Source organism: Vigna radiata, chromosome 9 (genome assembly GCF_000741045.1).
Source record: "Vigna radiata var. radiata cultivar VC1973A chromosome 9, Vradiata_ver6, whole genome shotgun sequence".
In the NCBI taxonomy this organism is placed as follows: domain Eukaryota; kingdom Viridiplantae; phylum Streptophyta; class Magnoliopsida; order Fabales; family Fabaceae; genus Vigna; species Vigna radiata.
Window position 1 is genome coordinate 3701984 of NC_028359.1, and position 24516 is coordinate 3726499.

At 33.4% G+C, this 24516-nt stretch overlaps 2 protein-coding genes across 3 annotated transcripts; both read left to right on the plus strand.

Annotated features, from left to right (window-relative positions):
* The first annotated feature begins 4793 nt into the window (after positions 1 to 4793).
* Positions 4794 to 11580, plus strand: LOC106773017. Of its 2 annotated transcripts, none has more exons than XM_022786100.1 (7): positions 4794 to 5512; positions 5650 to 5740; positions 7816 to 8229; positions 8300 to 8426; positions 10406 to 10684; positions 10767 to 10871; positions 10955 to 11580. In XM_022786100.1, coding segments are annotated over exons 3-7 (972 nt in total). In that variant the 5' UTR covers positions 4794 to 5512; positions 5650 to 5740; positions 7816 to 8227; the 3' UTR covers positions 11414 to 11580. The 2 variants fall into 2 exon arrangements, with proteins under 2 accessions (XP_022641821.1, XP_022641820.1); XM_022786099.1 differs by having other exon boundaries at positions 5670 to 5740.
* A 5570-nt stretch (positions 11581 to 17150) lies between these two features.
* On the plus strand, positions 17151 to 20429 carry LOC106772944 (ubiquinol oxidase 2, mitochondrial). The gene is made up of 4 exons (XM_014659592.2): positions 17151 to 17779; positions 18237 to 18365; positions 18782 to 19270; positions 20040 to 20429. Exons 1-4 carry the CDS (start codon positions 17468 to 17470, stop codon positions 20097 to 20099), a joined length of 990 nt encoding a protein of 329 aa, XP_014515078.1. The 5' UTR covers positions 17151 to 17467; the 3' UTR covers positions 20100 to 20429.
* The last annotated feature ends 4087 nt before the right edge of the window (positions 20430 to 24516 follow it).

Below are 24516 nucleotides of genomic sequence, written 5' to 3' on the forward strand. Positions count from 1 at the left end.
AGTGGTGATACTCGTCCTAACCAGTTGGGTTGGTTGTAATACCATGAGTACTTAAACTCATGCTGTACTCTTTTGAGATTAATGGAACCCCATAAGAGTGCTTAAGGGATAAATAGACATAGCTTAGTTTTGAGTGAACCAGTATAAAAATAAACATGTCTTATTGCTATTGTTTCTAAAAAATTCTCTAAACGTTGTTTGAAAAACTTAAGTGCTTAACACTTATTACAAACCATCTAACCCATGCAAAAGAGCTTAAACACTTATTTGCGAAATTTTTTAAGAACTCTATTCAAACCTTCATTTCTAGAGGTTTTCCTATGTTTCAAAGAGATTTCACTAAATAGTCAATTGATTACACCCCAAGTACACTAATCACTCCTGATTCTTATAAGTACACAAATCACTTCTTACTATACCTTCTTAATCTTCTCTTAGGATTAAGAACTCTCAAAATAAAAGAACACTATAAAAAATAGCACAATTCAAGCTCATGAGGTATACATCACAATGTGAAAAATTACATAGTACATAACTCACCCAAAAAAAACATTATAAGATCACTAAGATAGAAAGAATTGTAGATTGCTCTCCATGTTCTTTCTTAAGAAGTAGGTTTTAAACCCAACTCTTCCTTACAAAGTTGGCTTATAAGGTGATATTCGTATACACTTATATATTATAAATTTGTCTTATTATTAATTGATATGAAATCTCTAACATACCTCCTCGTATCAAGACGTATACATCTCAAATGTGAGATTATATATTTTTAAAATAACGAGTTACATAGACTTAAACAAAAAATTTCACTAAAATATGTTTTTTAAATGACCTTGAGATCATATTAAAATATCAACTTAAACCTTACAAATTAGTTATAAGGTAAAGTTTGTATTGATTGTAAATTTCTCTAATCGATCTCCAATATTTTTCATCTTCAACTTGATCTTTTTAATATTCTTGAAAAGAAATCGTTGCAACTTTAATTATCTTGGTTGATCTTCAACAAAAATCCTCATCTTCCTCGTCTTTACAGCACTCCTACCGTTAACTCTGATTCACTTGTATTGTGTCCTTCCTGGACCGATTGTTTTAAATAATTTGTAAACATAAATAATATAGTCAATAATGTTTCAAATATTTGATTTTATCTAGAAAAGATTCAATCATTACGACTTATTTATAAGTGAAATTCATGCTAAATATTCTTATGATCTATTAAATCGTTTATCACAAGACTTGCGATAAGCATTAGATTAGATGGTGTAATGAAGCCTTCAACTACAACAAAATACACATCAAAATATTCAAATAATTTACGTATATTCAAACATTTAAGATACCTAAATTGTTTTGTTATCATCAAAAGTTATAGAAAACCTAACATTAGACTATTTATCTCAACATCAACACTAGTACAAAAATGATGTTTAACGTCACCCGCTAGACGTCGGTTAAGGATAAGTGCGACGTATATTGATGGCCGATAGCATTTTCGTAAATAAGTTGACAATATAGGCGTCCGTTAAGTCGATCTCCGACATCTATAGAATTTTAGACGTCGGCCCTTCCAACCAGACGTCTATATTTCTGACCGTTAGGTGAAAAGTCATTTCCTTCAGCGTTATAGACGTCGTTTCGTAGGGGGGCCCGATGTCTATATGGCGGAAATTAATGCTGCTCACCTACCTATCACACATATAGACACCGGGCTCCTGCTAACTGACGCCTATAAGTCTATCAGGTAGGTGAATAGTCACTCTTTTCAGCCTTATAGACTTTGGATCCCACCACATTGACTGGGGCCCCGACGTCTATATGGCAGAAATTAATGCTACTCACCAACCTATCAGACATAAGACGTCGGACTCATTGTAACTGACGCCTATATGCCTGCCAGGCAGGTGAATAGTCACTCTTTTCAACCCTATAGATGTCAGATCTCGCCACATTGACGTCTATATACAATTCTAGACGTCCGTTGCCTCAGGTACCGACGTCTATAATCCTACCAGGTATGTGAAAAGTCATTCGTTTCCGCCCACGAGACGTCTCATGCCGCCAAGGGACGTCTATATACAACATAAATATTAATTTTTAAATCGAATGAACGTCATATTAGTCAGGTGTCCGATGTATTTTCTATTTTAGACATCGGTACTGTGTACAACAGACGTCTAATTTCTTGTTAAATAACACTGCGAACCAGCAGTTTGCGAACCAACACTTTGATTGTCTTTGCCTTTTCTCTTCGCTGCTCTGCATTTCCAAGTAAGTTTTTGCTCTCTTTTTAACTATTTAAAGTTGGTTTTACTTCGATTAAAGTAATATTTGATGTATTATCTCTCATTTGAACCAATTAAAATGAGTTTTCGTTGTGTTTTGGTGTGGTTTTTTTGTTGTGTCTTTGTGTAGCGTAGTGCACCTTCTCCCTTTGCTAGTTTCCTTGTAAGGAAAACTTGCATTTTTTGGATTTCTCACGGAATTTCAATCCAAGGACGAATTTGGGTTGTTGCCTATGTCCATTCCGACCGCCAACGACAAAGTATACGGTAAGAATACACCATATTCTCACCATATTCTTTTTCATTGGCGGTCGGAATGGTCCCAACGATCCAACTAGTAAAGGAAGGAGGTGTTACTACGCTACCCCAGGACACGACAAAAACTGCACCAAAACACAACGATCACTTCATAGACGTCGGTTAATGTACAAACCGACGTCTGATGTCCTAAAGATGTCGGTTAATGCAATGTTTGACGACTTTATAGACGTCCCAAGTTTTACAAACCGACGTCTAAGGTAAGATTAGATGTCGGTTAGTGCATTGTTGGATGTCTTTGTAGACATCGGGCTTTTGAACTTAACTGACGTCTATATTGACGCCGCACCTGCAAAAAACCGACGTCCCATTAACGTCACCATTATAGACGTCGGTTCTGGTGATGACGTTAAAAGCCCAAAATAACTGACGTCTAAAGCTTGCACTAGTGCAAATTTGTAAACAATTGAACAATCATAGAAAGCATTATTGTAACTAATCATATATTCTAAAATTAGTCTATATTTCCATCTGGTTTGAGAGACAAATATCTAAAATTTAAGTCATCTAACCTAGAATTAATTATTAAAATTGACACACATTTAACATTCATAAAACTCATAATTAAGGAAAAAAATATTATTTGTTATACTAAAAAGAGAAAGAAATATTACATAATAAAACTGCATAGCATTTTTATACCTAAATTAAAAATTGTTTTATTTATAATTATGTCCACAAAACATCAATTGACACGATTTTCTCAATTTTTTTTATTCAATAAATCCAATTTTGAACCTAAAATTGTTAAATAACATTTAGAACAAATGAAATTACAAAATAAAGTTCTAATGAATATTAGAGTCATACAGAAGAAAATGAGAGGTAGAGTTGTTTGTTTTTGTATGTAGCTTGGCTTCGAAGACCAGCTTCTTAGTACAGGGAAAAAAAATGTAAAAAGGGTGAAACAATCTACGCCCTTCTTGTAGTAAAAAATGAAAATAAAATTTTAACCATCTGGTTTACTTCTACTAATTATATATTGTACCACGTTGTTTGTTATAAAACTTTAGTTATGTTTTTGTTTTGCATTTTCTTGCCAAAATATGACCTTGAACAAGACTATTATTTAGTATTATTAAAACGGATTATTTGGTCCAATTTGATCTGACCCATCACGATTGGTCATGAGCAAATTTAACCCGACTAATTTATAAGCGAGTTAAAAAAATTTGAATCTAGTTTGATCCATCACAGGTTGGCAATTGAAAAGATTGAGTTACTCATTCATTTAATTACAAATTTTTTTTAATCTAAAAGAAATTATAATTTTTTTTGTAATTCAAATTTAAATAATTTTATTCTAAAATGATGTTAAAAAAAATACAAGCTATTATAAAATCAACTAAAAACTTTAGTAATTGAAATTTCTAAACATGTAATTCACAAGAAAAAAAAGATAGCACAGGATGGTTTTTATTCTATATATCTAAAAAACTCTGATATTACCCTTTACAAGGACTGAACGCCATAATACTTGGAAAGATATCAATTTGTGTACAAAAGACGATAAAATGTCAATTTGTATCAGTACATTATTGAAAAAGATTCAAGAAAAATTGATAAAATTACTTCATGAATATAAATACTTATTTGCCTGGGACTATGAAAAAATGTTTGATCTTGATAGAAATTTTGTTAAGCATCCAGTGTACATCGCAAGGGTAAAAAACCAGTGAAACAAATGAAAAATAACATATTAACTCTAAATTGAGTTGAATAAAATTTTAGAAAGTTTAGAGTTTTTTTCCTTGATGTTATCGAATATACAATCTACAGGATCATTTACGTGTTTAAGAACAACTTCAAAAAAATGTGACAAAAATTCATTAAAAATAACAAAAGTTTCTACAAGTGTAATAACTTAAATAAAATTAAAATATACTTGATTTTATATCAATTCACTTAATTATCCTTCAAAAGCACATATAAAATAATATTAAGTTAGATAATTTAATGATATAATGTATAAATTTTAATATTATTTACAAAAACTCATGATATAATATTATTTACCACATTTTATAATTATTTTTTAACCATGTGAATGTCAAAGTCAGACATTACTCGAGCTATTATTGGTCGAGTCACGACGTGTGATGCGTTAAACACCCTCCACTCCTTTCCCATCATCATCACAGCCGTTGACTACGTTACCGTCTCTAATCAACGGTCAAGAGCGTTCCTAACTTGCCTCACGAGCCATGCATGAGACTGTAGCTGGGTGATTCTTTCCCTGCAGATGCGAACTACGTTTCTGCTTCACTAACCGCAGTTACACGCTTCATGGAATGTCTCTCATAAACGAATTATCTGGAAAACACGATTCTTCTCTCGAGAGATGAAGTTCATTGCACTGAGTTGTACGGTTCGGCGAGCTCTGCTCAATGGCCGCAGCTGCAACGGCCTCGGTACGACGGCGGTGATGGCGTATGCGGCGCCGGAAACGAGGCTTCTCTGTGCCGGCGCAGCCAATGGAGGTGAAGCTGCGGGAGAAAGAGTTATATACGGATTTTATATTCGAATTTTTACCGCCTTAAAATTTGTATGTAAAATCCGCATATAATTTTGTAGAAAAATTTGGAAGGATATGATCCGTATGTAATTTGAGAGAATTCGTAGAAACAAATGTTACATAAGAAAATTAAGTTAGGGTTCATTAATTCGAAGCCTCTTTAGTAGAACCCCACTCAATTTTTTTCTGTGGAACCTTCACTCGAGCTCTCCTTTCTGGAATTCTTCTCCAACCCTCGTACCAGTTCGAAGCTTTTTCCCCATCTTCTCTCGAACACCAAACAATCTCGTGGTGCCTCCTTCACGAAACAATCTCCTTCATCAGACACATTCGTTCGGCCTTCGTGGTTCGGTGACAGACATTGTCGTTCAGTTAGGGTGACGGTGAGACCGTAAGTAATCCTTCTCTTCCTTCATTTTCGTAGTAAACTGTAATGCCCAGTAATCCCTAAAATCGTAAAAGAGTCACACACGCGAACCCTAATCGTGTATTTTTTTTAATTGGCCCATTTGTGGTTCGGCTCGCAAGACTTAGTTCGGTTGTTACAGGCATCGATTGAGGTGACTGTGTTGCTGTTTAAGGATTGTGTTGCGAAGGCCGTTAGCAAGGAACCAGAAAGGTGTTTCTATTTTCGTCTTTTGCTTGGTTGATACTTTGGTGTGTGTGTCTATATATATATATAATGTTTATTTTTCAGCATTGTGGAATGTGTTGATGTTTACTTTGCATTTGACATTAATGTGCTGAATTTGGTGGAATGGGTTGTTGTTACTATATGCTTAAATCTGTTTGAGTATTCTGCTCTATTTCTTTCTGCGTGGACCTTTCATCACCGAATAGGACAGTATTTGAATGGTATGGATAATGTAGCCCCTAGGCCCAACATTAATTGAGTGTACGTAAGGAGAGTTAAAAGGTGTGCTGCACCGGACCAGTTTTAGGGGGGAGAGGGAGAGGGTAGCTACCTCACAACCTGACAACAGAGCACTGGGGAGAGGTAAGGTTTGTAGATGGTATGTGACTTGCTGATGATGTATTTCCCACATGAACTCGAAAACCAACCATGACTATATCTGGCTTTGAATTGAAGATGGATATCTGTATAGATACATCAAGGAAGAAATTAGGAAGATATAAGGCTATAACCAGTCACTTTCAAACGACACAGCATAAAAAGCCACTACACAAAGCGAAACCACCTCTCCCTTCTACTGTTAGTAAATGGATAAAATAAATGTAAATATACAAAACATACTCCTTTTTACCAAATTATTCACATCATAAAACAAAATCACTACCAAGAGAGCAATGAAAAGTTTAACTGATTATACAACTAATAAGAAAACCGGGCTGCTCACAGATGGTGTCCGGATCCAACTTTCTAAATTATAACATGCATCAGATACTACCTACTCAATTAAATAAGCATCCATACACTTCCCCGTATTTGATAAAATTTAGAACATGAAAAGTATAGCAAGGAATAGGAGTTCTACCTTGGAGTATCAATCATAAAATCAGATCCGGATAATTAAAAAAATATTCATTTAGGGCTTTGTTTCTAAAAAAGGACGATTACTATATCATCTAAGGGGTGTTTCTTGAATTTTTAAACTAGTTTGAGTCGTATGGTAGTAGACATTGGAGCTAGATAAAAACAAACCAGGTGGAAATTGGGTTCAAAATGCTTTATTGAATTTATTCGTATGAACATGTTAATTAACCATAAGAGTGTTCACCAATCCAGACTATCTTAACTTGAAATGGTAGAGTTTACAACTTCCTACGCAGAGTTTTATTTGAAATTTGCTTCAAATGAGAACTGTTTTTATAAAATTTAGGTGATAACCAAACAACCTACACCTAAAAACAAGCCCCACTGGACGTAAATACTTGATTTTAGGAAGTTGCTGATCCCCTCATCCACAAAAACAGAGTACGTCACTAGGTAAAACAACTATAAATATTCACTTTGAAATCAAAGTAACTAAAACAAATAAGACAGCCTCTTCAAAGCACTTGAATGAAGTGCCACTTCTCCACATAAAATCTTGTGCTGTTCCCTCAATAGATCAATCTGATCAACAGATTTGATGCTTGTCTAGAAACTATCCTCGTGAATATATTTATCCTCTCTTGCCTCTAATGCAAGATCAGAAGAGGGACAACTTTCAGCAGGTTCAGAATGAGAAAGTCTAGACACCACATGATTACCACTTTCTGCTTGAGGTGTAGAAGGTGTGCTAGTTGATTTTGCTCCACTAGATTAATCACTTGTGCCTATCAAGGCACTATCTCGTTTCTGATAAAAACAGTGAAAGACACTATCTTAAACAAACAGAAATCAACTTGCAAGTACCCATAATGAAACAATCCATTATTTATATAGGTAATGTTATAAGATGTTAAACAAGGAACCTAATCAAGCTCACACCACCATGCAATTAGTTTTGGATTGATAATTGAAACTCGTGATTCTCAAATTGCAAATATTACTTATAAACCTCCTAGATTCCATTCTAAGGTGCTCATTGACTGCATCCTTTCTTAATAAACCTTATTTGGTTGTTTGTCATTATTGTAATTCCACTTTTGTCAAAATACAAATCTGTTTCAGTTGTATGCAGTGTTCATTTGGTCATTCTTCTACATTTTGTGGTGTTGTCAAACTGTTTATGGTGCAAAATTTTGCAGGACATGGCATCATGTGGTTGTGACCCTTCTCCTCTTCCTTCAGAAAAATCTGATAAGGGGAAGGGGAAGAAATCTAATGTGGTGAAGTTGTTGTCACGAATAAATGTTGCAACTTGCTCAAATAGTCAGCCAACTACACCTACATGTGCATCCACGGGTAGATCTGTTCCACCTCCATTGCAAGTTCCTACTTTCACACCCTCTCCACCACCAGTTCATGTTGATCGATTGTCATCACTCTCTCCCCATATTGGTTCAAACCCATCAACTCCCATAACCATTGCACCATCACCTGGTACAGAGGATGCAAGTCCCCATTCAAGTTCAGCCATGAATGACGTAGAAGACGGTTCCAACGGTCGTCCAATGATTACACCTGTTCGAGGAGAGTAACGAAAAATATTACAAATTCATGTATAGAAAGAATTTAATTTTGTTATATGGATATATTGTAATATAGTGTTTGAGTTTTATTTTGGTTTAGGTTTTATCCTTCAAAAACTGCATCGAAAGCAATCACAGCCACCATCAAGCAACAGTTTGATAAGCCATGGTTAACATGGAGACAAATCCCTAATACAGACAAAGGTGTTTTCTTCGAGAGTTTTAAGGTAAACTTTAATTTCATTTAAATAGTACCAAGTCAAATTCATGTAACTAACCCCATGTGCCTCTCCTAAATGTGTAGACTATATTGGACTGTAACTAACCCCATGTTGTAATGAACTGGAATGTAAATAGGGAAATTTGATTGTATACGTGAATTACCTTGTGCTTAATCTAGGTATACCTGCTTAAGTAATCTAGGAATTCTGTTTGGGCATTTGATATTGACCTTGACTTATCTTGTCATAATCTGGAAGATTGTTGAGAACAGAGTTATGTTCAAAATTGCTACTGTTTTACTACAAAATTGCTAAAGGTAGTCCATATATGGTAGTTTTCTATTTTTGTTGCTTCAACAGAAGGCCTTAGAGCCTATATATAGTAGTGGTGTCTGTTTGGTATGTGAGATAATATTCAAGATCAGTTTTACGTTTAAGCTTATCATTATCTTTTCTTCATATGCAACAAAATTCAATTGGTACAAGAAAAAGTCTTTCCAACAAATTAGCAAGAGAGCTTCACATTTGAACAAACCCTTTAAAGAAACACTATGGAATTTAGAGTTTTCAACCAATGGATAGATCTTGAACTTATCCATTGGGCCTATTGCAACAACGGTTAAAACCATAAAGTATAACTCATGTTCAAAGAGAACGACAAAAAACAAAGGAGAGGTCCAAATGTTCTTATCCAATTTTAGTTTTAATTTTTCCTTTTCACCTAGGATATAAGTATACCCATCTCTCATTAAAAGCAATCCTTTATGCAATGCATCTTCAAGGAGTAGACAGTAAAAATTTCACTTAGATAAAAGAAAATATAAGTGACAGAAATATAAAAGACAGTTTGTATTTCCACCCAGAGTTCCAACAGAACATATTCAATATCCAACTGAGTTTAATATAATCTCTTCATAATATTGTATAAATAGAAAGGAAGTAAATAATTGACTAGCGAAGTGTGATGCTAGTAAAAACAAAAGTCACAATCCAGTAGCGGAACACTGAACTTTAGGACTTTGTCATGTATTATGAAGTTGCAGTCTCCCTAGCAGAAAACAGGACAGGAGAAAGTAAAAGGTGTTCTTTCACCTTTAACAAATTTGGAATAGTCCAATAAACAACATTGCGGATAATACCTCCATTAGATTGATCACGACATTCAAATTTTTGAAAGATCTGTCCAACCTATCCCAACATGAAAGCAAATGGAGCAACAAAAAGGTAAGCAGGGTGTTAGAGATTTATTTTTACCTCTAACCTTGCATTAATTACAGAATGGTAAGTGTAAAGATAAGTTGAATAAAGAAAGCATAGACAATAGATTTGAGATGGTGAAATTGAAAGTGCATTGGTATGTACTTGAAAGAAAGGAAGTGTAGCTGCAGGTTGGAGAAGAATGAAAGGTTTGTTCCTGACCTTGGCAACCTTTTCCCACGTTGAAGCTAATGCATACATGTTGGCAAGCAACACATGATACCCTCCCTCATCTGCGTCTAACTCAAATAGTTCATTTGCAACTTTCTCACCCAATTCTACATTTTTTTTGGATTTTGCATGCACCTAGCATTGCACCTAAAATACTTTTTCTTTAGAGGCACAAAATTCCCCCCTCCTTTATTGTCAGAGTAATATATATGTGTATATATATATATATGATAATTGTCATTCTTTAATATGGTACTATTATCTTTTGTATTCATTCCTCCCTATACACTATAGACAGTATGATTATGTAAGTATTCATTATCCATTTATTCTAATATATGCTTATTTCACAGCAGTTGGCTTTCTTTATAAATCTTTCTTTCATATGGTTGGCTGTGTTGAGTGGCAGTAAGCACTTTAATTCTGTTCGAAATTTCACTTCTGGGGTGGTTTAGTTTGTGAGTGCTAGCGTTTTGCTCATATTGTACATGGTTAATAGCTTTTTGTTTTGTGTCTTTTTTTCAATAAAGCTAACAACCTATTAATTGTAATAATAGAAAAAGGTTTCATGGAAGATTGAAGATGAAGGAAAGGTGAAAAGAAATTTTCATTTTAAGGCATCTCATAGATTGGCAAAGATGTTTAAAAAGGCTCGAAAAGAAGGAAAAAAACCTAATTGGATGGGGGATAATGTTTGGAACGGTCTTCTAGAGAAGTGGAACATGCCACTTTATAGGCAAAAGTCTGATATGGCCAAGAAGAATCGAACATCTGAGAAGGGTGGCAATTTGCACATTGGGGGATCTATTAGTGTGAATGACCATGCTATTCATTTGGTATTACATGTTCATTTTTTTTTTTATTTCTACTTATATAAAGTATGCTCATTATTGTTAATAAGTCATATTTTGTTTGCAGTCACAAGACCTTGGTCGCTCAGTGCATGTTGACGAAATCTGCCAGCAGACACATATTCATTGCTCAACAAAAGAATTTATTGATGAAAGGTCTAGGCGGACACATGTTAGTTTCTACTAACTTTATTACATTTGTATTACGTTTTTAACCTTAGTTGCATTTAATGTAAACATTTATTCATTTAACAGGAAGAATTTCAAACAAGATTTTCTAGAGTAATATCTGAGACTGCATCTGTTGTTGCATCAACATCTAGTCCCCTAGACCCTGCAGAGGAGGAAAGATTGAGGAATCGATGTAGGTTAGAGGCTGCGAGTGGAAGGTACAAGGGACGCGTATACGACATTGGAAATGTCAATATTCAAGATGACTGTGTCAACAGTTACATACGACAGACACAAGCATCTCCTATTCAGCAATCGAATGCAGAGGTCTTGCATAACCTCAAAATGCAAATAGCAAGCCAAGAACAACAGTTGAGACATATGACTTCTCGGTGGCAAGGCTTTATTGGTGCCATCATACAGTTCCTTCCGCCTCCGGCAGTTGCAGTTGCACAACAATTTCTTCAACATCAAATTAATGAACAAAAAAGTGTGCCACAGAATGATGTTCAAGCACAAGATCAACCAGCAGATCAACCATAACATCAACCAGAAGATCAACCTGAAGATGAAAATGATTACATGATTATTAGTATTTGTTATCTTTAGAATTTGTATGACTATTTATTAAACAATCTAGAATTTCTTTATGACTTTAGTTATGTTTAGATTTCTGACTCTATTAAACAATCTAAAACTTCTTTATGACATTTTAGTCATGTAAACAATATTTAAGTATTAATGTCAAATATTTGTTTGTGTAATTTGAGTATTAATTCGAAATCTTGTTCAGGTCTAAGTAAATAGAATGTTTATGTGAAAATCTTGTATAGGTTCATGCCAATGACATAACAAAACTTAACATTGTTATTATGTAAGGTCATTACATACAAATATATTTGTAATCTGAATATAATTACATATAGATATATTCATATGTAATTATATATGGATATTACATATGAATTTGTTTGGATGTAACATTACCTACGAACATATTACATATGGACTTTGGAAGTTATATACAAATTTTAGAGGTTACATACAAATTTGACCCTATGTAATTCTCATTTAGAGCTCCATCTTCTTCAAGACCTCGTGACTCAAGGATTTGTTACTTCTTTATGATCATTGTGAGTATATCATTATGACCATGGCTAACAAACGAGCCCTGAGTCACTTGTTCAACTAACTCGTCTTGCACCACATAATCAATTTTATTTGTAAAGCACTTCATATGAATTATGATTTTGGGTATAGAGTTTGTATTTACTATTTTTTTTAGATATCATTTAAGCTGTTTATGATGTCATGTGCCTAGTAGACTTGGATTTTCTAGAGATCAACATTAAGTTTAACATCTTAATTACAAAAACCACCTATATTTTTTACATTAGGCTTTTGGTGGATTGTTGTCAAACAAGAAATGTTATAAGGTATTTTTGTATTAGTGATTACATGTTACATTGATTCCTCAATTTACATTAAGTATTTTTTTTCTATAATACACATTAATTTATTTAGTATGGTTCCAATAGTATGCCACTGGAATCTCACAAGTTGTAATTATTATACATATAACTAAAATTCATCAATTAATTGATTCTTATAAGCTTGACTTTTACCCTAAAGGACTAAACTAGATTGTATTGTGAACAACTAAAATAAACATTACAAAATATTTTATACTAATTTTCTACACTTCATGAACTACGTAGTTCTCCAATAAACAAACAACTTAAGAGTATTAAGAAAAGATTGTCTAAGTAAAAACCTTGTTTTGTAGTTTAAAAAAGCATCTAAACAAAATAACATTTAACAACAAGAATCATCTAGGATAGAAATGCAAAAATGCTAAATGTTATACATTAAAATTATCCTAAATTTTATATGTTACTTAAACAGATAATGCCTAAACGCATACTCACCTATAATGCCTAATGCCTAAATACTTAAGATTATCTAATGCTTTAATGCATGTACGTAGTAGTACTCTTTTGTCTGTTGTGTTGTGTTCTTTTTTCTTTGTGCAATCATCTCAGTATAATACCTTTATTCAAAAGCCTGCATCAAAATCAGAAGAACATTTAGAAATGAGAAGATATTATAGTAATGTTTTCTTTATACCTTATACTTGTCTCTTCCGTACACAACACAGTTTCCTATGCGAAAGTCAAAGCTTTGAGTAACAGATTTTTTGTCGAAGAAGCCTATGTAAAGAGGACTGCATGAAGAGAAGAATATCAACCAAGAAGAATTATTCTTTGCATTCTCTCACGCCATTGTTTTCTCTAAGCTTACATCGTCTAACACCTTTCTTTGAAAAAGAAAAGTTTCTTTACAAGTTTTCATAATCTCTTTGTACTATTTCATATCCTCTCTTCGAGAGTTATTTTCTGATCTTGTATCTTGTAAAACATCATGTTTTCATATTCAAAAGTAAATTCAAATACTTGTAAGTTGAACTCAATGGAGTTAAACGATTTAGTCAGTTGGACTAGTTTATACCAGTAGTGGTGATACTTGTCCTAACCAGTTGGGTTAATTGTAATACTAGAAGTGGTTAAACTCGTGTTGTAATCTTTTAAGATTAATGAAACCCCTTAAGAGTGCTTAAGGGAGAAATAGACATAGCTTAGTTTGGAGTGAACTAAAATAAAAATAAGCATGTCTTATTGTTGTTGTTTTTAAAAGTTTTCCTAATGTTGTTTGAAAAACTTAAGTGTTTAACACTTATTAAAGACCATTTAACTGCTATAAAAGAGTTTAAACACTTATTTGAGAAAAGTTTTAAGAACTCTATTCAAAGCCTCATTTCTAAAGTTTTTCCTATGTTTCAAAGAGATTCCAATAAATAGTCAATTTATTACAACCCAAGTACATTAATCACTTCGGGTTCTTATAAGTACACAAGTCACTTCTTGTTATACCTTCTTAATCTTCTATTGGGATTAAGAAATCTCAAAATAAAAGAACACTATAAAAAATAACACAATTCAAGCTCATGAAGTATACATCCAAAATGTGAAGAATTACATAGTAAATAACTTACCCACAAAAAAAAAAACATCATAAGATCATTAAGATAAGAATTGTAGATTGCTCTGCATGTTCTTTCTTTAAACCTAATTTAATCTTACAAAATTGATTTATAAGAAAAGATTTGTATATACTTATATACTATATATTTGTCTTATTATTAGTTGATATGAGATCTCGTACATACCCCCTAATGTAAAGACATATATATGTGAGATTATATATTTTTAGGTGGTTTAATAGCAGTCCAATAACGAGTTACACCATAGACTCAACAAACAATAAATTTCATTAAAACATGTTTTTTAAATGACTCTAATATCATATTAAAAAAAATTAACTTTAAACCTAACTCAACTTTACAAATCAATTATAAGATAAAGTTTGTATTAAATTTGTCTAGTCAATATAAGATTTCCAATATTTTTCATCTTCAACTTGGTCTTTTTGATATGCTTGGAAGAAAATCATTGCAACTTTAATTGTGTTAACACTTTATCTTTGTTGATCTTCCACAAAAATCTTCATCTTCCTCATCTTTACATCACTCCTAACTATGATTAATTTGTTTCCTTAATTATATAATTACTGTACCGATTGTTTTAAATAATTTATAAACCTAAATAATATAGTCATTGATGATAATGTTTCAAATATTTGATTTTATCTAGAAAAGATTCAACCATTACAACTTATTTATAAGTGAAATTCATTCTAAATTTCTTATGATCTATTAAATCGTTTATCACAAGACTTGCGATAATTGGAAGGTGTAATGAATCCTTCAACTACAATAAAATACACATCAAAATATTCAAATAACTTACGCATGTTCAAACATTTAAGATACCTAAATTGTTTTGTTATCATCAAAATTATAGAAAACCTATTGACATTAGATTGTCAAGAATTGAAAATTAAACTATTTATCTCAACACCAAATTTGTAAACAATGGAACAATCATAGAAAGCATTATTGTAACTAATCATACATTCTAAACTTAGTCTAAATCGCTATATTTTTCCATCTGGTTTGAGACAAATATCTAAAATTTAAGTCATCTAACCTAGAATTAATTATTAAAATTCACACACATTTATCATTCATAAAATTCATAATTAAGGGAAAAAAAAACGTTATTTATACTAAAAAGACAAAGAAATATTACATAATAAAACTGCATATCATTTTTATACCTAAATTAAAAGTTGTTTTATTTATAATTAGGCTTAATACCTCCCTTGGTCCTCGTATTTGTGTGAAAATCTCAGTTCGGTCCTCAAATATGACCCAATTGAGACAGCTCAAAACTTGAGGACCGAACTGAGATTTTCACACAAATACGAGGACCAAGAAGGGATTAAGCCAACACGTCAGCATACCACGTCAGCTAAACTTAATGCCGTTTGAGATCAGTTAATGGTTGGGGTAAAATGTGTGCATTTTTACAAAAATTATGACCCAATTGAGACAGTTCAAAACTTGAGGACCGAACTGAGATTTTCACACAAATACGAGGACCAAGGGAGGTATTAAGCCTTTATATTATGTCCACAAAACATCAACTGAGACGATTTTCTCAATATTTTTTATTCAATGAATCCAATTTTGAACCCAAAATTGTTAAATAAATTTGCCACATAAATAGAACAAATGAAATTACAAAATAAAGTTCTTCAAAATGAATATTAGAGTCATACACTAGTGCAAAAAAGGCCTTTAACGTCACCCTTTAGACGTCTGATTCTCGAATATTAGACGTAAAAAAATGACCGGTGACATTTTTCGTAAATAAAACAACTATTTAGACGTCGGCTATAAGGGAGCCCGACTTCTAAAGCCATTTAGACGTCTGTTGTGGGCAAACCGACTTCTAAATCATCAGCCTAAAAATCTAAAAAGTCACTTTTTGACTTTAGATGTCTGTTGTGGGGGGGAACCGACGTTTGTAGACGTTTGTTATGGCGGGAACCAACTTCTAAATACTCAGCCCAAAAATTTAAAAAGTCACTTTTTGACTGCATTTAGACGTCTGATCCCGCCACTTCGACTTCTAAAGCACTTTAGACGTCTGTTGTAAGGGGAACTGACTTCTGTAGACGTTGTTATGGGGGGAACTGACTTCTAAATGTCTGCATTAAAGCACTGTGAACGTGAGGCAGCAGTTACGCGCACTCATTGTTCATCATCTTTCTCGTGTTTTCCCTCCACGGGCTATGTTTTTTAGGTTCGTTTTCTCACTTTTGCACCGTTTAAAATTAATTTTACTCTGATTACATTACTCTTTGATGAATTACCTTTCATTTGAACCGATTAAAATGCGTTTTCGTTGAATTTTTGTGTAGTTTTGCTCGTATCCTTGGGCGGCATTCTTGGGCGGCGATTTCTTGCATTTTGCACTCCTCCAATCCCCTCCACTACATTATTAAAATCATCCAATACAAAAAAAAAATGTACAATACATTCTCTTCAACAAAACTATAAAGTTGTAAACTCGAATCACCATGAACCAGGAGCAACTCGAGAAGCCTCAAGCGAAGAAAGATCCTATCAAGTACGACAACAGTTTAGACGTTTGACCTACATAATCCGACGTCTATATAGATGTCTGACCTATAAGGTCCGACGTCTATATAGATGTCTAACCTATAAGGTCCGACGTCCTATTAACGTCACCCATTTTAGGCGTCGGTTCGGAATCTGACATTAAAAACTTAAAATAACCGACGTTAAACAATATTTTTTCAATAGTGATACAGAATAAAATATGAGAGAATGAGAGGTAGAGTTGTTTGTTTTTTATGTAGCATGGCTCCGAAGACCAGCTAATTAGCACAGGGGAAAAATGTAAAAAGGGTTAAAAAATCTTCTCCTTTCTTGTAGTAAAAAATGAAAATAAAATTAAGTTTGACCATCTGTTTACTTCTACTAATTATATATTGTACCACGTTGATTGGCATAAAACTTTAGTTATGTGTCTGTTTTGCAATTTCTTTCCAAAATACAACCTAGAACAAGACTATTATCATATAAAATTAATTTTTATTTTAAGATAAACAACATTAACGTAAATATTGTGCATTAAATAAAGCATATCCGTAAAATCACGAAAATGAATTTAATAATGTAAACATATTTACCGCATTTTATAATTATCTTTTATAGTGAATGGTCAAAGTCAGACATCACTCGAATTATTATTGATCGAGTGGGAGCACTACGTGTTTTGCGTTAGAGTTGAATGTAGCCCAACTCTTACCGCCTTACTCACTCCAAGTAGATGCTCATTTTAGTGACAGTTAATGCTCGTTAAACACCCTCCATTCCTTTCCCATCATCATCACAGCCGCTGATTACGTTCACCGTCTTTAATCAACGGTTAAGAGCGTTCCTAACCTGCCTCACGAGACACGCATGAGACCTTAACTAACTTCCTTTGGTGATTCTTTTCCCTGTACATGCGAGCTACGTTTCTTCTTCACTAACCGCAATTACACATTTCATGGAATGTCTCTCATAAACGAAGTATCTGGAAAACGCGATTCTTCTCTCGAGAGATGAGGTTCATTGCATTGAGTTGTACGGTTCGGCGGGCTCTGCTCAATGGCCGCAGCTGCAACGGCCTCGGTTCCACGGCGGTGATGGCGTATTCGGCGCCGGAAACGAGGCTTCTCTGTGCCGGCGCAGCCAACGGAGGGCTCTTCTACTGGAGGAGGTCGATGGCTTCGCCGGCGGAGGCGAAGTTGCGGGAGAAGGACAAGGAGAAGGCCGAGGCCGAAAAGAGTGTGGTAGAGTCCAGTTATTGGGGAATTTCGAGGCCGAAGATTATGAGAGAGGACGGAACGGAGTGGCCTTGGAACTGCTTCATGGTGAGGATTCTGTTTCTGATCACCAACGAAGGTTTAACTGAATATCTTTGAGTTGATTAGTTTATCAAAGATTGATTATCATTGAGGAGTTCTTTCTGCGGATCTTGTTGTTGATTTCTGACTTCCGGAGTAGATTTTCGTTGATTGTTGTTTTATGTTTATATATTCATTGTTTGAATATTTTATTAAACTTATAGGTAAAAGTTCCTTTAAAGAGAATTCATTGTCATGAATTAAAATTTAAAGTGTCCCTCTAACGTTACTATTTACTATAGTTTCGTCTCAGAACTAATCATATTTAATCTGTTAACTTAATTAATGTGTCAGAGAACTTACATTTTCATCAACTTTTTTAAATTTTAAGATTGAGAGATCTACATAATCTACTTTTATTAAACGATGTGGCTATGATTTTCTTTGAATGCTTATTGACTTCTGATTTCATTTGCCTATGTAGCCTTGGGAGACTTATCATTCAAACCTGTCGATAGATCTTACTAAACATCACGTGCCAAAGAATTTTCTGGACAAAGTTGCTTACAGGACCGTGAAACTCCTCAGAATTCCTACAGATTTATTTTTTCAGGTGTGTGAATTGCAATATTTCACTCAATTTTGAAATTTCCTATAGTTTGATCCAAAACAAAAGGAAAAAGAAGTATTTATGGGTTGCTAAAACTTTAAGTTCGTAACTCATGTGGATAAGTTAAGTTTATTTAGAACTGGTTGGCTCAAACTTGATTAATAAAAATTGCATTATTTGTACATGAGAAAGGTGTTTAGTGTTACTTTTGATATTTATATTTTGGTTGTGAATTATTGATAACTTACATTTCTTATTTATTCATGGAAGTGTGAACCATTAATGTTTTATGTTATGTACATTTCATAATATATATTTTTATAAGGACTACCTGATGAAGTTTCATAATATCTTTTTACAAGATATGCTTATTCTTCAAGGTAATATGTGGTTTATCATTTTCTATACATATATTTCAGAGGCGGTATGGTTGCCGTGCAATGATGCTAGAAACGGTTGCAGCTGTCCCTGGCATGGTAGGAGGGATGTTGTTGCACCTTAGATCACTCCGTAAGTTTCAACAAAGTGGTGGTTGGATCAAAGCATTGATGGAGGAAGCAGAGAATGAAAGAATGCACCTAATGACTATGGTGGAACTTGTGAAGCCTAAATGGTACGAAAGACTGCTGGTTCTTGCTGTACAGGGAGTTTTCTTCAATGCGTTTTTCGTACTTTATATAATCTCTCCCAAGGTGGCTCATAGAATAGTTGGGTACCTTGAGGAGGAGGCTATACATTCTTACACGGAGTATTTGAAGGATCTTGAAAGTGGTGCAATCGAAAATGTTCCTGCTCCTGCCATTGCAATAGACTATTGGAGGCTTCCCAAGGATGCCAAATTGAAAGATGTTATAACAGTCATTCGTGCTGACGAGGCTCATCATCGAGATGTGAATCATTTTGCTTCTGTGAGTGTTCTTTATAACTTGCATAGCTATCCTTTTTGCTTGTCTTAAAACAAGGATGCTTCTTCGACTTCACGAATTTAACCGCTAAAACTGTTTTAATGATATATTTGTTTTACACTTATTTCATTTCCAAATTCCGTTTGACTTATAATGATTTTTTTCATGGAGCACAAATCATGAAAATTCTACATTATGGAAAAGATGAGAATGCTATAATATAAAATCCACTAAGAATATTAATCTGGCAGGCAACTAGATGGACATTCTTCCCCCAATTTTCTCACAGTCCCTGCCTAGAATTTCAATACTAAAGTTATGGAACCAACGAGTGTGTAAGCAGCTTTTGCTGCGGAGGAAAACATTCGTACATTATTAATGTCATACCTAGTTGAATAGGTTTAACAAAGACCAATAAAAGGTATAAGTTTCATTTTTCCACTTCATCCACATTGAGAAGATTTCTTTCCGATGACTGCGGAGTTGCTTATTATTTCCTTTGAGAGAACCGAGAGAAACATACAAATTGTAACCACAGAGCTAGTAAGACAGAATATTATGAGTAGTTCTGATATGTCTTCCTTTGTCGATCTACTTTTGTTTTGGGTTCCGGACTTAGGAGGTAGTGAGATGGTGCATAGTTTGTTTGAAACAAAGGTTGATTAAATTTACCATATTTATTTATCATATTATATGTGTCTCATGTGGATATTGCTTAAGCATTGCTGTTCCAGGTTGATTTTTATTTAATACAATAATGTTTTTCATGCAGGACATCCACTTTCAAGGGAAAGAACTGCGGGAAGCACCAGCTCCTATTGGTTATCACTAAGTATTTACTGCCACGAAAATGAAGTACATCTTGCTTAATACAGTCTTTTACAATGACACTGTAGATATAGCATTTAAAGCAAATATTTCAATGACTATAGTGTAATATCTCATCTGAGAACCATGTGTAATATGATACTATTACGATACAGATAAGCATTCTTCCACGAGTATAAAGTTAGAGGACAATGACATAATGATGGATTGATATGCATTTATTATATTTGAGGACAGTAAAGTATGAAAATGGGAAGAGTGATCCAGAAATGTGTAATTAGAAATTCAAAAATAAAAAGTTGAATCTTCATTACCTCATTGGTAATGTTTTTCATATTTGTCTATTATCCATAAGCATGTTAAAGCCGGATTACATTCATCTAATATGCTGAGGTTGATATTCAAAACGAGAGGAGTATAGGAATCGAAGTGCATAAGAGGGATGGTGTTAAGTTCCTAGGTAGAGGAACGCAAGAAAATTAATGTAAAACACCAAAGCTCACTGAAAAGATCTAATTATCGATTTTAGGCACCCAGAATCGGAAAAATGCCTCTAAAGGACAAAGTTGTCCCTTCACATAGGATGGAATGATGCTATCAACAATTCACTAAACATCCAAAAACATCCCTATGTCTACAAAGACTCCCATTATATAAAGAAAGACTCACTCAACCTAACAACCCATAACAACTAACTTTTTAATCTATTTCTTCCTATCATGTTATATCTTATCATTACATGTTGTTGGAGAACAATGTTCTCAAGTTTGGAACAATGAAGTTTGATCTAATGGCTCATCTTCATCAACGTGTTATCATAGGATGGGAACTTACTGGCTACTGTCCGCAAATTCAGATCTAGAGGCTTGGATGGTGGTCAATAATTTACGCGTTTAGCATAATTCTCTTAAATGTTTTGACTTGTAAGTTGTTTAGAGTTGTGTTTGGAAGCTTTAACCTAGCTATTTTCCTAAGTGTTTTTCTAAGACTTTTCTATGTTGATGGATGATTGGGAATCTTGTTCGTAATACATATGTTTCTGCCTATTCTATTCTTCAAGTTAAGCATTTTCAGATTCTAGTCTCATTTAATGTTATTTGATTTAACTTCAAAATATGAAAGCGTTTAAACATATAAGTTTTATAGACGATTTTGTCTTAACAAAAAGTTGCTCTCTTCTTCCCTTTCTTGCCCTATAAACAGACTCAACTGGGTTGCTCCCTACATCACTGTTTTAACCCTAGGCCTCAACAATTCTTCTCGCTTCTCATCTGGTTTACTATTATGCGAATATCTTTCTTCCTTCTCTTCATCATTAGCCAAGTACTTTCTTTCTTCAAAGAATTTCTTGCCTATCTGAATGTTTGCAGACTATTTTTCTTAGCATCCATACCTATTTTTCCTTCTTTCTTTCCTTTCATGACAAATTTCTCACTTCTTTCTAAGTCCCTATCCTGATTCCTGAGTTCTTGCAGCATGTCTTTTATTTCTTGGACAATTTCCTTTATTTCTTACATACTATTTTCTTCTTTTTTAGTCATGGCTCTTCCTATTTGTTGACCCTTATCTCTAAAGTATTTATGCTTCCTTCCATGCTTCCACCTCTTCCTCTATCTGGTAGGTCTAACCATTTTTTAGGTTCCTATGTAGAGAAACCTAAGAAAACTACTGTAAAACACCAAAGCTCATTGAAAGGTCTGGTATTATTGATTCTAGACACCAAGAATAGGAAGAATGTCTCCAAGGGATAAAGTTCCCTTCACAGGATGGTAATAATCCTATCAACAATTCTCTAAACGTCCAAAAAATCCCGCTACCTACACAGACCCCCCTAATATATAAAGAAAGACTCACTCAATCTAGCAACCTAACTAACAACTAATTTTTTTTAATCTATTTCCTCGTATCATACACATTATATCTTATCAGTTGGCTTGATTATGTATGTGTGATATGTGGGCTTTTTTATTCAGTTGTAACTATTACACCTCAGTCGCAAGGGTAATATGGTTATTTTGCCTTTCGTTTGTCTTGGTCGGTAACAATTGTGTTAGGATGGAGTCTTTTCTAAGCCCTTTTGGCAGTGGTCTACGCCTTGTCAAATCAAGTGCAGTTTCCCTTAAATGATGTTGAAGCTCCAAGTCATAGGTTCGTAGGAGATAGATGATTTCAACATTGAAGTTTGTTGGTGGTGGGATGTGGTCCTTCAAGCCTTAGATAATTTCCTAAGGTAGTTTTGAGGGCAGAAGATAGTTAGCAAGCAGCACATGATACTGTGGTTGACATGGGAATCAATTAGGTCATTAGGGGTATCTAAGAGTGAAGAAGGGGGTTGTTTTACCATGGGTGGCATGGAATGGAATGAATTTACCCTTTCATGGCACCATAGAAGATTGGGTGAGGATCTTGAAATTAAGGTTGCTGATGGATGACCATTTGAAGGACATCTTGGACCATTGACAAGAAGCATGGTCAAAAGCATAAAAGAAGAAGAATGAGCTTCAAGAACACTACTTTTATGGAGGATCACTTATTAGATTTCTTCTTTTATCTTTTGTAAAATTATGTAAAACAGAGGATTTGGGTGAGGATCTTGAAATTAAGGTTGCTACACTATGATGGAGGACCATCTAAAGGACATCTTGGACCATTGACAAGAAGCATGGTCAAAAAGATAGAAGAAGAAGAATGAGCTTCAAAAGCATTATTTCTGTGGAGGATCACTTATTAGCCTTCTTCATTATCTTTAAAATCTTTTGTAAATATGTAAAATAGTTCTTGGCCTTGTATTTGGCCAAAGCGCTTTGTTTACTTTTGTTTCAAAGGTTTGGTAGCCTTATAGGAAAGCTAGCACATCCTAAGACTAGTTATAGGGGATTTTTGTGCCTAAATAGGTCTTTGGAAGGGTTTGAAAGTCTTTGGAAGATGTCAACATCAAGGGAGACTCCCTTACATTGTACTTGGACTGTAGTTAAAGGGAAATGATCCAATTCCTCACCTTGCCATAAAAAGTTTCTATTTCTTCTTAAGTACATTGAATCCTATCCTACTCCTTCACTTATAAAAAAAAAAGCAATTTTGTATGTTTTTTTTTAGAATTTGATTGAATGTGATGTCATTTTGTCAAAATTGCAAGATCTTTTTTCTTTAGTTCTCACCTTATGAAATGTCTTCTTCTAGAGGTTGACCTAACTTCCTAGAAGGACATCTATCAAGATCGCAAGCTATCGTTATTATATATAATTTAATAAAAACAACATTTTAACTATAGCATGACATGGTCAAAAAATGATTTGAAAATGTTTTTTTGAATATACTAGTAAAGGTTAATCAATTGTCCGTCCGTACAAAAGTAATAGATGATTTATAATTTATATCAATTCATCCAAACATTAGATTTCGTCCATTTAAAGGTTTTATTAATCAAAATTTCATTTAAAATGTTATCATTGTCATTTCTTATTTGTCACAGAATATACAAAGTTGTCCTTGATTATTCCTCTATCTTCCTTGGATATAAAAAATAAAAAAAAATAAAAAAAAAAACTCTTTAACATTAAGTTTTTGTTTTATTGAATATTTTATTATAGTTAGAACAAAATATTGTTTGAAAATTAGAAAGAAAACTCCTTGATAAAAAGATACAAATTATTATCACGCATTTGAAAGAATACACATAATAAGGTAAAAGACTTTAAAAAAAAAAATCCTTGTTTAAAGTTCATTAGAGGATCTATTTTGATCTATCACTTAAAAGATTTGACAGTAGCATATATGCACTCTTTTATTTTTATGCGTTTTTTCTGTTATACTCAACTTATGCAAACGACATATTTTTTTAAAACATTTCTTCGAATTACTAATATCAAATTGAGCATACAAATTATAAAATAAGTTTGTCCACTTTTTCATAATCGTTATGGATTGTAAGTGGCATTTGCTGAAGAGTAGATGATATAACAAATGAAACTTGCATAATGTTTTGGACACATATTATAAGCGTTTATTGATTTCATGTTGATGACTTCTCAATTTTACTAACATACGAGGAGATTGACCAACTTGTATAATCACACTTAACTACATTATTAAAGTATATTACCTTAAGATTGATTTCAAAGATATAAATACAATTTATCCTTTTATATCAAGTAATATTTTTTTAGTATGTAACATCTCAAAATATAATATATATATATATATATATATATATATATATATATATATATAAATATAATATGCATCAATTCATGATAAAGAAAACAGTTAAGAGTATATCACTGATCACATTAAGCAGTACAGTTATCTAAATTTGGTTGGGAATTTAAACTTAAGTACAAGTTTTCATGATTCTCCAAAATACAAGGCTGAATAAAATTTCAAGGAGACCTAAAGTATTCAAAATACAGATCATAATAAAA